The sequence below is a fragment of the Daktulosphaira vitifoliae genome, unplaced genomic scaffold, assembly GCF_025091365.1.
Source record: "Daktulosphaira vitifoliae isolate Bord-2020 unplaced genomic scaffold, ASM2509136v1 Scaffold_1, whole genome shotgun sequence".
NCBI lineage: Eukaryota > Metazoa > Arthropoda > Insecta > Hemiptera > Phylloxeridae > Daktulosphaira > Daktulosphaira vitifoliae.
Window position 1 is genome coordinate 23,187,948 of NW_026099572.1, and position 15,600 is coordinate 23,203,547.

At 23.4% G+C, this 15,600-nt stretch overlaps 3 protein-coding genes across 6 annotated transcripts in view; 2 read left to right on the top strand and 1 right to left on the bottom strand.

Annotated features, from left to right (window-relative positions):
- LOC126896169 (uncharacterized) overlaps positions 1-15,600 on the top strand; it is a 180,822-nt gene that overhangs the window by 90,600 nt on the left and 74,622 nt on the right. The window lies entirely within an intron of this gene.
- On the bottom strand, positions 140-7,101 carry LOC126896144 (ATP-binding cassette sub-family B member 6). The gene is made up of 14 exons (XM_050668647.1): positions 6,838-7,101; positions 6,335-6,632; positions 6,080-6,279; positions 5,069-5,213; positions 3,571-3,751; positions 3,348-3,508; positions 3,039-3,276; positions 2,791-2,966; positions 2,520-2,725; positions 2,010-2,396; positions 1,764-1,878; positions 1,566-1,706; positions 1,391-1,512; positions 140-345 (listed from the first exon to the last, which is right to left on the bottom strand). Exons 2-14 carry the CDS (start codon positions 6,623-6,625, stop codon positions 204-206), a joined length of 2,505 nt encoding a protein of 834 aa, XP_050524604.1. The 5' UTR covers positions 6,626-6,632; positions 6,838-7,101; the 3' UTR covers positions 140-203.
- Positions 4,206-15,600, top strand: part of LOC126908436 (uncharacterized) — a 12,439-nt gene continuing 1,044 nt past the window's right edge. The window contains exons 1-3 of the mRNA XM_050690537.1: positions 4,206-4,435; positions 14,297-14,650; positions 14,921-15,176. Coding sequence (XP_050546494.1) covers positions 14,410-14,650; positions 14,921-15,176 — 497 coding nt within the window. The 5' untranslated portion in view covers positions 4,206-4,435; positions 14,297-14,409. The remainder of the gene's footprint in view (positions 4,436-14,296; positions 14,651-14,920; positions 15,177-15,600) is intronic.

The window sequence follows — 15,600 nt, forward strand, 5'->3', positions numbered from 1 at the left end:
ATAATTTTTCACCAACATATAAAAGTAAAACACATCAAAATAAAATTAAAAAAAATAAATGGATAAAAATTAGACAACTAAAGATATTACATTTGTGTTATTTTTTAACACAAGAAAATGCTAGAAAGTTAAAATATAACTTGGATGATTGAATTTCCCTTAAAAAATTATACTTTACTCAAACTTCTATTTTTTTTAAATCTTTAAATGTTTGACACAGGCAAATCATTTTCACTATTGCTTAAATTGGTAGAAGTATTATTTGGTGTCATAGTATTGCTAGATTTTAGTTGTTCTGACCACATATCTGCATACAACCCATTTCTATCTATCAGATCATCATGTCTAGAAATTAAAAAAAAAAACAATTAATTAGTTTAATTAATGATCAATATTCTAAATTTTCATATCTTTATAAAATTTTTTATTTTCCTGGTTTTTGTAAATAAGAAATTGCATAATAATATAAATTGTTATTGTCTTTAATTTTTATACTGAATTTGATATGATTCATATAAATAGAAAGCATTTTTTTGGAAATATAAAAAGCATGTCAACTAAGAGTAAGAATTCAAAATAAATTAAATTCTGACTTAATTTTTTTTTTTTAATCACACTAACTCGAAACAACTAAGCAATTTCCAAAATTTCGAAAATTTTTTTTTACTAATTTATGAATAATTAAAGTAAAGTACAGTAGGCAATGTCAAAACATTTGTTCTATTAGTATTGATTGATATATTGAGAGTGATTTAAATCACTGCTAAAAAGGATTTGATGTGTATTTGAAACAAATTAAAAAATTTTTTTTAAATATTATATAATATTCGATTAATAATTATAATTTAATTTAATTTTGAACATTAAAATCATCCATTTTTATCAAAAATTGCATGACTTTTGTATTAAATGGTAATAATTCTAGACATTAAGTTTTCAGATAGTTTTTTTTTTAATATCTTAAAATAAATTGCATTATCTTTAATTTTATGTTTACATAAAAAAAAAAAAAAAAGTACATACCTATATACCTATAGTTTACTATAGCTTATCAGATACGCATCACAGTATTTTTTCCCTTTATTTCAATGCAAAATTAGATTTTATATTTAGCCAATAATGAAAACCAAGAAAAAATCTTTTACTATTGTTATTAATAAAAAATTATAAAAGAGGATTGCCAGATTATTATATTGAAATATATCTGAGATTAATTACTACCTTATACTCAATACCGAATAAAAAGTTATTAGATTATAAAATTTCCTTAATCCTTCTAGCTTTTAATTTTATAATTTTTTTTTAGGTTTAAAATGGAGTTGGTGAAAAAAATTATTCTATTATATATTTGGTACTATTGAGTATTTAATATTTAAAAAAAAAATATTACCTTCCTCTTTCAAAAATTTCTCCATCTTTTAATACTATTATTTCATCGGCATGAATTACTGTTGACAATCTATGAGCTACAATTATTGTAGTTCTATTTGTACATACTTGAGCTAACGCAGCCTAAAAATATTTAAAATTAAAAATATTCTACTGCAATATTTCAAAAAATGTACTTGAATTTGTCGTTCTGTTTTAGTATCTAAAGCACTTGTAGCTTCATCAAGAAGTACAATAGCTGGGGATTTAAGTAAAGTTCTAGCAATAGCAACTCGTTGTTTTTCTCCACCACTAAGTTTCAAACCTCTTTCTCCAACCTAAAAAAATTTTTATAATAATTTTGTTGCACAAGCAACTTCAATTTAATTTTTAACTTGAGTTTCGTAAAGTTCTGGAAATTTCATAATTCTATCATGGATATCAGCTGCCATTGCAGAATTTATAACTTCAGCATCATTAGAATCTACTCTTCCATATTGAATATTAAACCTATAATATTATAATAGGAATTAACGAATAATGGAATTATTAAAATATTTTTGTAAAGAAATTTTATACTGAAAGTGACATATTTTAATAATAAAATTCATTACAAAAACTATTACTTACTATTAACTTACTTAATACTATTATTGAACAATACTGTGTCTTGAGGAACAACTCCAATAGCTTTTCTAAGAGATGATTGAGTAATGGTTTGAATATTTTGGTTATCAATTAATATTGACCCAGAATCAGCATCATAAAATCTAAATAATAGGCGTACAATGGTTGTTTTTCCGCTACCTGATGGCCCAACTAAAGCTAATGTTTTGCCTGATGGAACTATGAATGATACATTTTTTAATACTGGTCGGTCTGGTTGATAAGAAAACACCACGTTACGAAATTCTACTTGACCACCTTTTAGTGCTATATCACATGCATTAGGAGCATCTGCAATATCTGGTTTTACATTCATTAGATCAAACATATTTTCCATGTCAACAAAGTTCTTTTGAATTGCTCTATATAAGAAGAAAAGATCAGTTAAGTTATTAAAAAAAATAATTTTATATCTATTATAATAAAAAATACATCCATATTATTAAGATTATTGTAATTGTATATATGATCTAAAACATATTTACCTATAAAATGTACCAAAATAGTTTAAAGGTCCATATAATTGAATAATATATACAGTAAATAAAACATATTCACCAACTGTTAATTGTTTGAGGTCAACAACAAAATGAACACTGAGTAAAGACCCAGCTAATAATCCAATACAAACAATAATATTTTGCATTGTATTAAGAATAGCTAAAGATACCATTGTTTTAAATTCTTCACTCTACATTTATAATATAAAAATTATTTAATCAATTATTATATATAAAATTTAAGAATATTATGCACCTGATAGATTAAAATAGCCTCTTTATAGGCTTGAACTTCATACTCTTCTGCTCCATAATATTTAACAGTTTCAAAATTTAACATTGAGTCAACACTACGTGCTTCCATATTATTATCAGCTAAATTCATACGACGTTGAAATTTTGTTCTCCATTCAGTAATTATTATTGTTAATGCTTAACAAAAATTCAGTTTTTGTTAATTGTTTATATTACTTTTATTAAAAGCAATTAAAAATATAAATATACCTATATATAAAATCATTGTAATGAACACAATTGTACCCATCATCCAATTGAAATAAGATAGGAAAAATACAACTGCAACTAAAATATCAATAATAGTCGGACCAATATTGAAGAAAATAAATGATAACAATTGATTTGTAGAATCAGTTCCTCGATCCATAATACGTAATACTTCACCAGTCTTACGACTTAAATGCCATTTAAGACTAAGACTATGTAAATGCCTAAATAGAGAAACCTAAATATCAACAAATAAAAATTATTTCATCGAGATCAATTTATTTTAATTTGTGTATGAATATTATTTACTTCAACTTCACGTTTAGTATACTGTTGAACTCGAATCCATAAAAAGCTTCTCAAGTTATTAATAAAACCCATTCCTAGACCACCTTGTAGAAATTTGATTCCAACATAAATTAAGATCAAGTCCCATCGGAAAACAAGGGGACTGGATGTTAAGCTGTCAACTAAAAAATAAAATATTTACTTTAAATTAGATTTCATTTTTCAATAAAGTAACAACACACACCTATTTTACCACTGTAAAGTGGAACATAAACATTAGCAATACGACCAGCAACAACTAGTAAGAGACATAGAATTACACGAACTTGTAAAGTTAAACTTTTTTTTGGCCATATAAATGGAGCAAGTATTGTAATCTTTCGTTTGAAATTACTCCATGTAGATTGCTCTTCCGCATGATCTGACTATGAAAAAAATATAATACATTAGTTATTACTATAAAATATTCTAAATATAAAATCAATTATTAATAATATATTTTACAGCCACTAAAAATGGTCTTGAGTTTTTCATTATGGAACACTATTTTGTATATAATCATAACCAAAATTTACTTTAAGTTTACATATTCTATTAAACTATATTTTTAATACAAAACCAATAAAAAATAAAAGTACTGATAAATTTTTTATAAATTAAGTACTTGTCACCATAGTTATTATTAAACGATTAAACTCAGTTATTAAGAGCTTTATATTATGATAAAAATTATCAAGGACTATTGCAAAAATTTGTGTCATTTGATAATTTAAAATATTAAATACTTATGTTTAAAAAACACTTAGAAACAAATAAGATAAAATATTATTTATTATAGTATTAGTTTATTACAATTAAGAGTAGAGGTTAGAAAAATGAATGGGCATATAGCTAAAAGTTCTTTTTTTGTTATTTTAAGTGATATTATAATATTAGTGTATTTTAACACACACACAAATAAGAAATACTGTATTTTTTTTATGAAGTTAACTTTTAATCCCTAGTAGTTGGGATTAAGGCGAGAAAGAAGAAGAGTAAGTTAACTTTTAAATTAAAAATATACTTAAAATGTTATCTATAATAAAAGTTACAGTTTCAAGTTATATAAAGTAAGTTTGAATTTATAATGCATGTATAATAAAACAATTCATAAGGTTAAAAATGATCATATATCGAGTGGAACAGATCTACTGTAAGTTTATAACTTTATTTAAATTACCATTTTGTCGTATTTTTTTTTTAAAAGACTTTTAGACTATGCTTGTAAAAGCATATTTCTTTTTTATTTTGAGTAATTTAATATAGCTATTTTTAAGTTTTTTTTTCTAAATATTTAAATGGGTCAATAACAATTTTAGAACTAATAATTAGAAGTACTAATTGGATTACAAGAATTTTAATACACAGAATTACTATGTAACAAGGGTAAGTAATAGTTTGTACATATATATATATTTGCGTAATAACTATAAATGAGAATTTATGATTTTAACTCTCATGAAGTATTCAGAACAACATATATTTAATTAATTACAATAGTTATGTCTAAATTATTTTTATAGTTATTTTTTTTCTACAAATACTATAGACTAGTAAAAAAGAAAATTAAAATATATAAATATTTCTAGCTGAAATATCAATTCACTGAATTTTAAATAAAAAAATGGCACATTTTAACATGTTATATTTATACTTAATTTATTAAAAAAACTAAATTTAAGTAGAAAAATAAATTAACTTACATCTAAAAATAAATCAGATGTGTTATTTAAACTAAAATAATCCCTTGCAGTCATTATCCCAGGAGCTTTCAAGCCCAAACCAAAAAGTAACAAACTCAAAATATATTGCATTATAAACAAAACTAATTTAATTTTGTTATTGATTCTGTAAAAAAAAAAAATATGTTATTATTTTCTATTATTATCATGTAAGTAATATTTAGTAATTTATACTTTTTAGAACTTTTCTTACCAAAAAATTGAATGCGTTAATAATAATTTTAGGAAAAGTATTTATTGAGTTACAAGCATTTAGCATTTACATAATATGTAAATATATGAATATATATACTAAATAGCACAATTAAATAATATACCACATCTGCACTACATATTAACTCTATGAATTAAAATTTTTGAAACTCAATAAGTATTTGTCCTAATATTGTTATTGATCCATTAATCATTTTAGTATAAAAAGTTTTATTAACTGGCTATTTAAAATTAGAAAAAATTAAAAAAATAATACATTTTTTAATAAAAAGAATTATAATAAACATGATATTATACAATCAAATAATGCATAAATTATTAAAAATTTTTTTTTTAATAAAATGTTAATTATATTAAAAGTTATAAAAGATCTAACCTACTTTCTGAACATACATGATAGTCTAGCATGATCTAAAAAATCTTATGACGTTGGATCAAGTTAATATATTTTGCAATTATTCTTTTTTTATATATAATTTTTGATTATAATATCATAATTTATAATATTTTTTTATTTAAATTTACAAAAAAAAATATAAAAAAAAATAGCCATTTTGTAAAGTACAAAATAAAAATTCTTTTGACAAAAAAATATTTTATTAATGTATTATATTTTAATTTTTACAGCATTAAGATTTGTAAAATTTCTTATATGCATTTCTTGTATATATATATATATATCATATTATTAATAAAGAAATAGCTACTGCTACCTACATTATTTAAATAAACTATTGCTTATTTTAATACTTGGCTTACTTTTCTAAATGAAACCACCAATCTTCTGTCTTCAAAGTTAAAAAGTAAACATTTTCTGATGTGAAAACTAATGTCCAAAATATTAAAAGAACTAAACCATGTCCTCTAGCAGGCATTGATGGTAGTAAGCTATGTCGCTCTAATAAAATGAGCTTTGCAGAAAGAGGAAAAACAAAAATTATGACAACTAGATATACAGCCTAAAAAATAAAAATATTATACAAATATTCCCTATTTTTATTTAAATAAACTCACTTGATATCCATATATAACTCCACTTTGAAAAAAGTAGACATCAACTAAAAATTTTGTTATTGATAATAATGGAAGTATGAATGTTATAGACATCTGTAAATAGTAGAGTTTTGATTGTGGTATTACAGCTTCTGACAAGGGTGTACTGTATTTTTTGTACACTGAGCATTGTGCTGTTCCGAATATTATCATAAAAACTGACAATATACTGGCAGCTGTTGTATCTACAAAACATTCTGAACTTGTATCTCTAACCCACAAATCAAAAATTGAACCATTAGGGCAAAACATGATTTTTCTGTAACAAAAAAAATTATATACATAAATATAATAAAATAAAACATAAATAGGTTTAACCAATTTTAAACAAAATTATTAAAGAGTCAATTAAAAAAATTATTAATAGATAATGAAACTAATAAAGTAAAAATATTAATACATAAAATTTAAATAAATTATTAATTATTAGAATATTGAAAAAGAAACTTTATTTTTTATTTTACCTCTTTTAGCAATGATTATTATCTTCAATGTTTTTCACATAGTTAATATATCTAACACAGTAGTTATAAGCTATAGAAGAATATCATAGAAACCTTAAAGGTCAATTCATTTTCAATTTAGTATAGTATATTTTCATTATCATACATTACATTAAAATACAAATAGTATCTACTCTATACATATATACATATTTATGTATATCACTGAAGAAAATATAAGCATACGGTTTCGTATTACAATTCAATGAGAAATTATTTAAATGATCATAGAATATTTTCTTTCAAACGCGAACAAAAACATAACCACAAATAGTACTGATAAAAATTATATATATATATATAAATCTAGTAATAAACTAAATACTAACTAGTGATAAGAGATAAAGTCACTTAAACGTCATTTTGAGTAGGTTTGGCCTATATGGCCTCTTTCAAGGCACTCAATTTGGCCAAAATCACTGATAATAAAGAATTGAAAATTATTATTTAAAAGTATATGATAGGAAAAACACCAATGATATTAAATTATTTAACGCGATAACACACAATTGATCAAATCCAAATAGTAGACAGGTGGATTTAATCGTTTGCTCTGCTAACACATAGAACTTAATAATCTAGTTAGTTATACATATATATATGTACGTATGTTTTATCTGCGATAAAAACATATAGATGATAATGAAAACGAAGTTTTAGTTTTTCACGAATTCAGGTAATGGTCAAAGCGATTTATTCTCAAAAATGTTTGATCTTATCATTGTCAACGTGGCGATTATGGGTCAAACCCCCTCCCAAATAGTATATTTTGTTTAAAAGTGATACTTATAGTGACAAGTCTTGCTAACTTTAGTATTAGTCTCGAGTATATATCATTATGCTAGTGGTGCAAGCAGAATTTTTTTCAAGGGGTTAAAAAAATATGAATAGTAAGATTATTACTAGTTCATAAACATTTGATTACCATTTTTATTTTGTTCATCAAATAATTTTTCTCTGCATTACTATTTATTAAATTTAAATGAGCCAAATAAAAGATTATTTAACCACACTACTTGAACAACATATTACACAGTACAGTGCCATCTATTTTTTTATTATTTAAGTCCCTTTAATTTAATCTTATTACAAACTATTTTTCTTGGGTGTTCTATCTTCAATGGACTCAAGTATTTTATTTCTGTAGCCCTTCAAAAATCGTCTACCTTTAATTTATAAGGGCCCGTACTTTATAAATTAAGGGAAGATGATTTTACGATATTAAACAATTACAATATGAATTGAGAAAAGAACAGAAGAAAACGAAATTTTTTCACACTAAATATTAGTTTTAAGTTTGTAACTTTTCTCATGAAAATTAATTTTTAAAATTACTCTTTTAACAGTAATCACTTATTTTCTCTTGAAATAATAATTTTTTTTTAGTTTTTGATAGTTGCATATTAATCTGCATTTATCTGTTATGCAATTATTTATTTAAATTAATTAATAATTAATTATTATTTTATGTTCATCCCTTATATTTTATAGGTATGTCAACTTTATTATTTAAATAAAAACATACATATTATTCTAGCTTATAAAATAGAAAATGATGTAATTAAGAAAATTAATGGTCACAATATATGTTACTTTATCAAATTTATTTCTCGATTGTATTCTTCGTTTCGCCTCGGTATAAAAATAAGAATAACTTCCAAAGTACTGGTCTAAAAGTTGTTATCGACCAGTCACTTTCTTAATTAGTTATTTTATATTTTATAAGCTAGTTAATTATGTATGTATCCATTAAAAAAAATAAATTTGACACTCCTTTACGGTTTAAGGGATAATTCTAAAAAGTAACTATTAGTTGATAATTCGAGAAATCAAAAAATTGTTTTTATTATTACATTTATTTTGTGAGTATTCAAATGGTTCCTGATACCGATCAATCTGTATATATATGTATATATTTAGTTATTTTTTGTACTCATTTTACAGTGAATTATTTTCTATTTATTAATTATTATTCATTATTTAAAATATATTGTGTGAGAGTTGTACAATGTTTAGTTGCGTTAAAAAGCCACAAAAAAAAAAAAAACACGGATACATATTTTGGAAATAACGCTAAACACATGCTGACACTCTCACTGAAAAAAAACACTCTTATATGACCTTATTACTTAGTGACATTATCACAAAATGGTATTGTCACATTTTATCAATTAACACTAGTTTAGTAAAGAATTTTTAAGTGATTAATTATTTGCACTTATTTTTAACACTTTTCTATTTCCTCCTATATGTTAAGTTCTTTGTAATTATTAACGTTTTTAATTTTTTATACGGTGTTATTGTAGTAATTATGTGTTCAGCTATAGGAGGATTTATCGATTTCTTTAAATCTGTTCCTTATATTTCTTTTTGTTTGTCCTATGCACCGTTTATTAAAATTTTCAAATTATATTTTCTTCTACTTTATCTTTAGGGTTACCTAATAAATTTTAAATTATTACTTTTAGATTTTACTAAAATAATACAAAAATTCATAAAAAATCTAGCTAGTCCATTTGAGATATTAAATGAGCGATTTAATTACTTTTTGTCCCCCTACATTAATACATTGTTACATTAATGAGTGTACCAGCCTGACTCCTTTCTTTATTCCACTTTTGTGTTCGGACTAATTTTGAAATTACGTTTTCGTTTTTCCCATTAAATCAAGCTATTTTTCTTAAAACCCCAAGTTCTTTATCAAAATCTATTTTATTAATCAGAATATTAACTAATCTGTAGACCATACCATTAAAAAATGCCATTTTGTGTTGCTAACTGTATTTCGATTTGTTCGGAATGTACTTGAACGGGTGTGTGTTTTTCCAATAAATATCAAAATATAGTTCCTCCTACTTTTTTAAAATTAAAAAAATCCAATTTTTTCTCTGCTTCCTGTTCGTATGTGAATTTAATCGTTGGATAGAAATAATTTAAATTATTCGTTAAATCTTTGTTGATTACTGCAAAAATATCATTTACATACCTCATCATAGTTTCGGAAAATCACCATAGGAGTTTTTAAAATATGTTTTGAACCTACTCATGAAAAGTTCTATTAAAACTAGTGATAGCGAATTTGCCATTTCTGTACTCTCAATTTGTTCACAAAATTTATTATGATCTATACATAATTTTGTTAAATTAATAAGCTAATTTATTTTATCCTGTTATATTTTGTTCCTTTAGATACTCTTTGTAGCGACCAAAACATACGCAACGAATATTCTCGAATGTTCTCGTTATCAAAAACCTTCGAGAAACTTCGATAACGCCATAGATAACCTACGCGGGTATAGAATATTCTAGAATTAGCGAGAGCCTTATCGGAGCTATATATATATCGGAAGAATCAGTCAGTTCAGTTAGTTCAGTTCAGACTGTCTAGTCCGCGATACGCTACACGACCGCTACACCCCGCCGCTGTTGTCATCGTGTATTATGTTTACTTCGATTATTTTATTTTTCCTTACTGTATATACATATATTTTCTTTTAGTGTTTATACGTCTATTTTCGTGTTATAATTTTGTTTAATAAAAGTCTACCGCCATTTAAATAATTGTGTGTTGTAAGATATAACCCACATCTTTAAGAAAACCAATCGTTATATTTATCGAGAGGAACTCTGTTGAATCATTTTCCATACTGTATTAAAATAATCTTCTAATTTCAGTACTACTATGGATATACCCTTATTTGAATGTAGATAAAAACAGTTTTTATTTTAGTTTTTAGTCCTGTATCACTCATGAAAATCTTTTTTTTTTCTCTTAAACCCTCTTTACTTATAACAGATTTTTTTTGTAGGAAGTTGAAATACTCCATTCTTGCTAAGTCTTGTTAATTATAAATCAATATTTTTAACCCACATTTTAATGCCTATTAAGAGATCATTCGTTGGAAATTTTTTCTGTAAAAACCTGTTTTAAGACTCAACTTAAGTATGTCTGTTTCTTTATTTAAAAACACAAGTTCGTGCATTTCTTAACTAAATTTTCTCCCCATTTTTTAGAAAATGAAACTACCGGACTTTCATTAAAATTATTTATTTACCCCTTATTTTTGTTATCTGAAATTAAATGATTAAACTTTTTCATTTTTTTTTTGAATTTTTGTTCAATTATCTGGTATATCTTATGTTCGCAGATTTCCCACTATGACTGACTTAGAAAATTAGATAGTTTTAAATCTAATTGATAAGGCCGCATTTCTAACCAACTTTTATCATGGTAATGATTAATTATATCTAACTTAAGAAACTTCTTCTGATCGAAATTTATTGACTTGGAAAAATGAATAATATTATATTTTGACTTACTTGCTTACTCTACAGTGTAAAATCCTGGACTCTGAATGATTCCAGTACAAAGAAAATAGAAGTAATGGTTGAATAGTAAAATACTAAAAATACCACGGACTTACAAATATCGAAGTTCTCAGATAAATGATAAATCTTTCACAAAAATTATTTTAGAAATATCCTTTTGTTTTTTTTTTGTGATAAGTGTTCACATTATTATTTAAAATCCACATATAGTAATCCGCCATAGTTTTGTTTAATTTTTATTGAGACCATAGATATCCTGATGGATATTATGTTAAAATGACATTATACATTATATTATGTATTTTAATATTTATATTGTATTGAATATATTATTAATATTATTACAAATTTTATTGTTAAACATTACTTTAAATGTAATTTAAATTATTTCATTTAAAATATTGTTCAGTAATTATTCATAATTATTGGTCCTTTCTTAAAAAGCACTAGCTTTAATTATTTTTAAATTATTTTAAGATATATTGATTAAAAATATATGTGATATTAGTCTACTTAAGTTTGGGCAAATATAAATTATTATTATTAATATCACGTTAATGTATATAGTATACCAAAAATGAAACATTTGAATTTATAAAATAGTTATTTTTAAAACATACTTAGTGGCAAGAGTAAAAATTATTTAAAATTAAGTCAAAGAACTATTGTTTATTCACCTAAATGAAAATGTACTCAAATTTGAATAATAAAAACTTTTCCTACCTTCAAAAGTTTGCATCAATATTGGTAAATCTAATCTTCTCAATTCATCTCTGGTTTAATATTATAATATTAAATGTATATATTATTAATAATTTTAATATTAAATGTATATATTATTAATAATTTTAATATTATAATTAATGTATAATTAAAGACATTAATTATAAAGATATTATACATAATATAATATATTATGTAAGAAGATGAATATATTATGTATATTAATATTTAATTAAATGCTTTAATAAAAATTTTCTCTGTGCTATTTTAGCAATTAATATAAAATCTATTAAAATTCAACTAAAGACAATTTGTGATCTTTTGACGTATCGTTGAAAGAAATCAGTCCGGTGAGAGCTGAGAAAAAGTGGCAACATACATCAAAAAGAAAGAAAACATAGTATAATTAACACTTTTTTAGCTTCGCATCAAGGCTAAAATAAATAAATAAATAAATAAACATATTGTGTTAAAATTAATACCAACTCAGCTTCATATCGAAGCTAAACAATATTATAATTTTATATTAGTTCAGAATTATGTTTACTGGCAGTTTTTCATTTCATTTTAGTTTGAATAATGAGAGTCAAAGAAATATTGTTCGCTTATTAAAAGTTCCTGTATAGGAATTAAAACCTTGTCACGAGTAAAATTTTGTTAGAATATTTATTTCGAAATCATTGAGTTTTTGTCAGGTTCTTCGTTACGTCTTAGTCAAACACAATGGGCCAGTAGTTCACCATTGAACTATTGAACTAACAGAAATGTTGAAATTTTTAACATTGTCTATATGATAGACAATTTAACCTGATCCTAGGGCCAGTTTTTAAATTTATGGTAGGTTAAAGAATAGAGAACATAANGCCAGTTTTTAAATTTATGGTAGGTTAAAGAATAGAGAACATAATTATTATGTTCTCAATAATTATTATAGATTATTATGTAATAATTATTATTAAAAACATATGAATATAAATGTTCAAACATTTATAATTGATTTCTGCCGCTAGAAGGTAAACACTTATTAAGCATTACTTATGTTGAATAAATTATAGAATATAAGTTAATAACAATTTTTGATATTATTCTCTCTTTAGTCATTTCAATTAAAGTATTTTGTATAATTATTTACTTTATATTTGGAGAAAAAAAAACTAATTTTATTTAATAGCTTTTTTTAGAAATATTTAATATAAAAATTATGATATGTATCTATGTTGTGTTAGAGTTATAAATATAATTTATTAATTTTTTGAAAATAAATTTGAACTAAAATTATAATGAATATCCTAAAAAAAAAAGTAAATTGATATTGCTGTTACATTATAAGTTTTACTGGATATGTACTCACTCATTTACTCTCAATCACTGGCTTACGCAAGGGGGGGTTTTGGGGGTTGATTAAGCGATAATTTTGGATAATAAGCAATAAGTAATAACAATAAAAAAGATCATATCATACTATAAATATTTCCACAATAAAGTAATCGAAAACAGGAATTTTCGTGATATCTAATTTTCTTTAAATTTCAACCCCCCCCCACCCCCCCCCCAATTTAATTTTTGTGTATGCCACTGCTCTCAATTACTTTATAAAATTATAAATTACCCAATAAGAAACATTATAAGTACGTTTCTATTTATAAAAAATTTAATTTCATAATATTTAATGGTTTGAGAAATTTTTTATTTTTCTAGAAATACTTTTCTTATTATATTAAAAGAAAAATAGTATTCCTGAACCTAAAATAGCTTATTGATTATGTATGTTGCCATTGAAAATATAAAATTGACCACTGTATAATGGATAACCATAAAAAATGTTTTATGATTGATTAATTGAGAAAAACATAAAATTAAAAAAATTTTTAAAAATTATCAATAATAATTGATAGTTTAATTAAAATAATTAATCTTTCGAATAACAAAGTGATTCATGTTAAAAGAATCACTCTGTATAATATTATAAGCCAATTACTTTACAGATGATGTTAAGTTAAATTAAAATTTGAAAAAGCTACAGTCAATAAATAATTATTTATGACATTTATAATGTTGTAGGTCATAAATAACATACTTATAAATAAAATTATTTTAACATATTTATTGTACCAAGAGTAATAAATTAATATTAATCAACTGCTATTATTGCTGAAAATCTTATTAACAAAACTGCACAAATATATTATCTATTGAAATTTATATTATACAGAAAAAAACAAATAAGTTTTAATATAATTAAATTAACTAATAAATTTTTGCACGTTAAATTTGTGAATTATGTTAACAGGACAATTTTATTTTATTAGTTGTATTCTGTGGATTTTAACTTCAAAATGCTTTGTTGATTGTAAAATAAGCGNAACAGGACAATTTTATTTTATTAGTTGTATTCTGTGGATTTTAACTTCAAAATGCTTTGTTGATTGTAAAATAAGCGCAAAAGTTTATGAAAAATATTTGTCAGAAGTATTGGATCATATGAGTAAACAAGATGGATGGTGTATTATGTGTCATTTACAGATAAAGTATGACTCCTCTACTGATATATGTATTAATATTAAGGACGTTTTTATTCGAGGGAATGGTATGAATTTAGCAAAAAGATTCGAAACTATTATTCATATATTAAATTACATGTACGCAGAAGTCATCAAAACATTTATTGATCATATTCGCATTATAATCAAACAATGTCAAGATTATAATTACATCAACCGGGGTAATAATTTACTACGTATTCCATCTTTACTTCAAAGCGTTTTGGAAAATTCAAAAATAATTTTTGAACAGTTATACAGTGTAATGTTGTATCTTAGCTATATAGACTTTAAATTATTATTAAAAGCAAAAAAAACCTTCACAATACCTATAGTAGACGAAATGTATACTTTTGTAGAATATGTGTCATTAAAAAGTCATCAAAATACACAGATTTTTATCAACCTAAACGATACAAAAACAAAAAACGATATTATTGAATTTGTTTTAGATGTGAAAAATTTTATCGAAGGAAAAGCTCACGAGACTTACCAAAATATTAAGAAGAAAAATAGTTTAATTGTTTACGATAATCAACCAAAGTTCTTACTTAAAGAGAATTTAAAACAATATGAAGCACAACAATATAAAAACATGGATTTAAGTCATTTTTTAAGTGATTGTCTAAACGAATATTATGCAGAAACTTCTAAATATCTGTATAAAAATCTTGGATTTGAAAAAGTTTTAGAATTTAAAAAAAAAGGGTAAGATAATGTACTTAAAAAGTTTAAAGAGTAATAGGAACACATTTACTATAAATTTACGAATTTAAATGTCAATTCTATTATGTTTCTTCATATTTTTTTAGTTGAGGATGGGATATGGCCTATATGTCTAATGACGAAAATAGTTATACCCACGTCACTCCTCGAGTTCACATTTTTAAATTGACATAACTTCCGAAAAGCTTGCCCAAAAATTGTTATCGACTAGTAATTTACTTAATTAAATGATTTCATATTTTATGAGTTAGTCAAATATTTATTTTTCATAAAAATATATAAATTTGAGAATTCTATAAATTGCTCTCAACTGATAAATTAAAAATTTTAATAACTAAAAAAAACATATTTTCGTAATATTGTATTAATTTAAGTAATTTTATATAATTATTTAGTAGGTTATGAT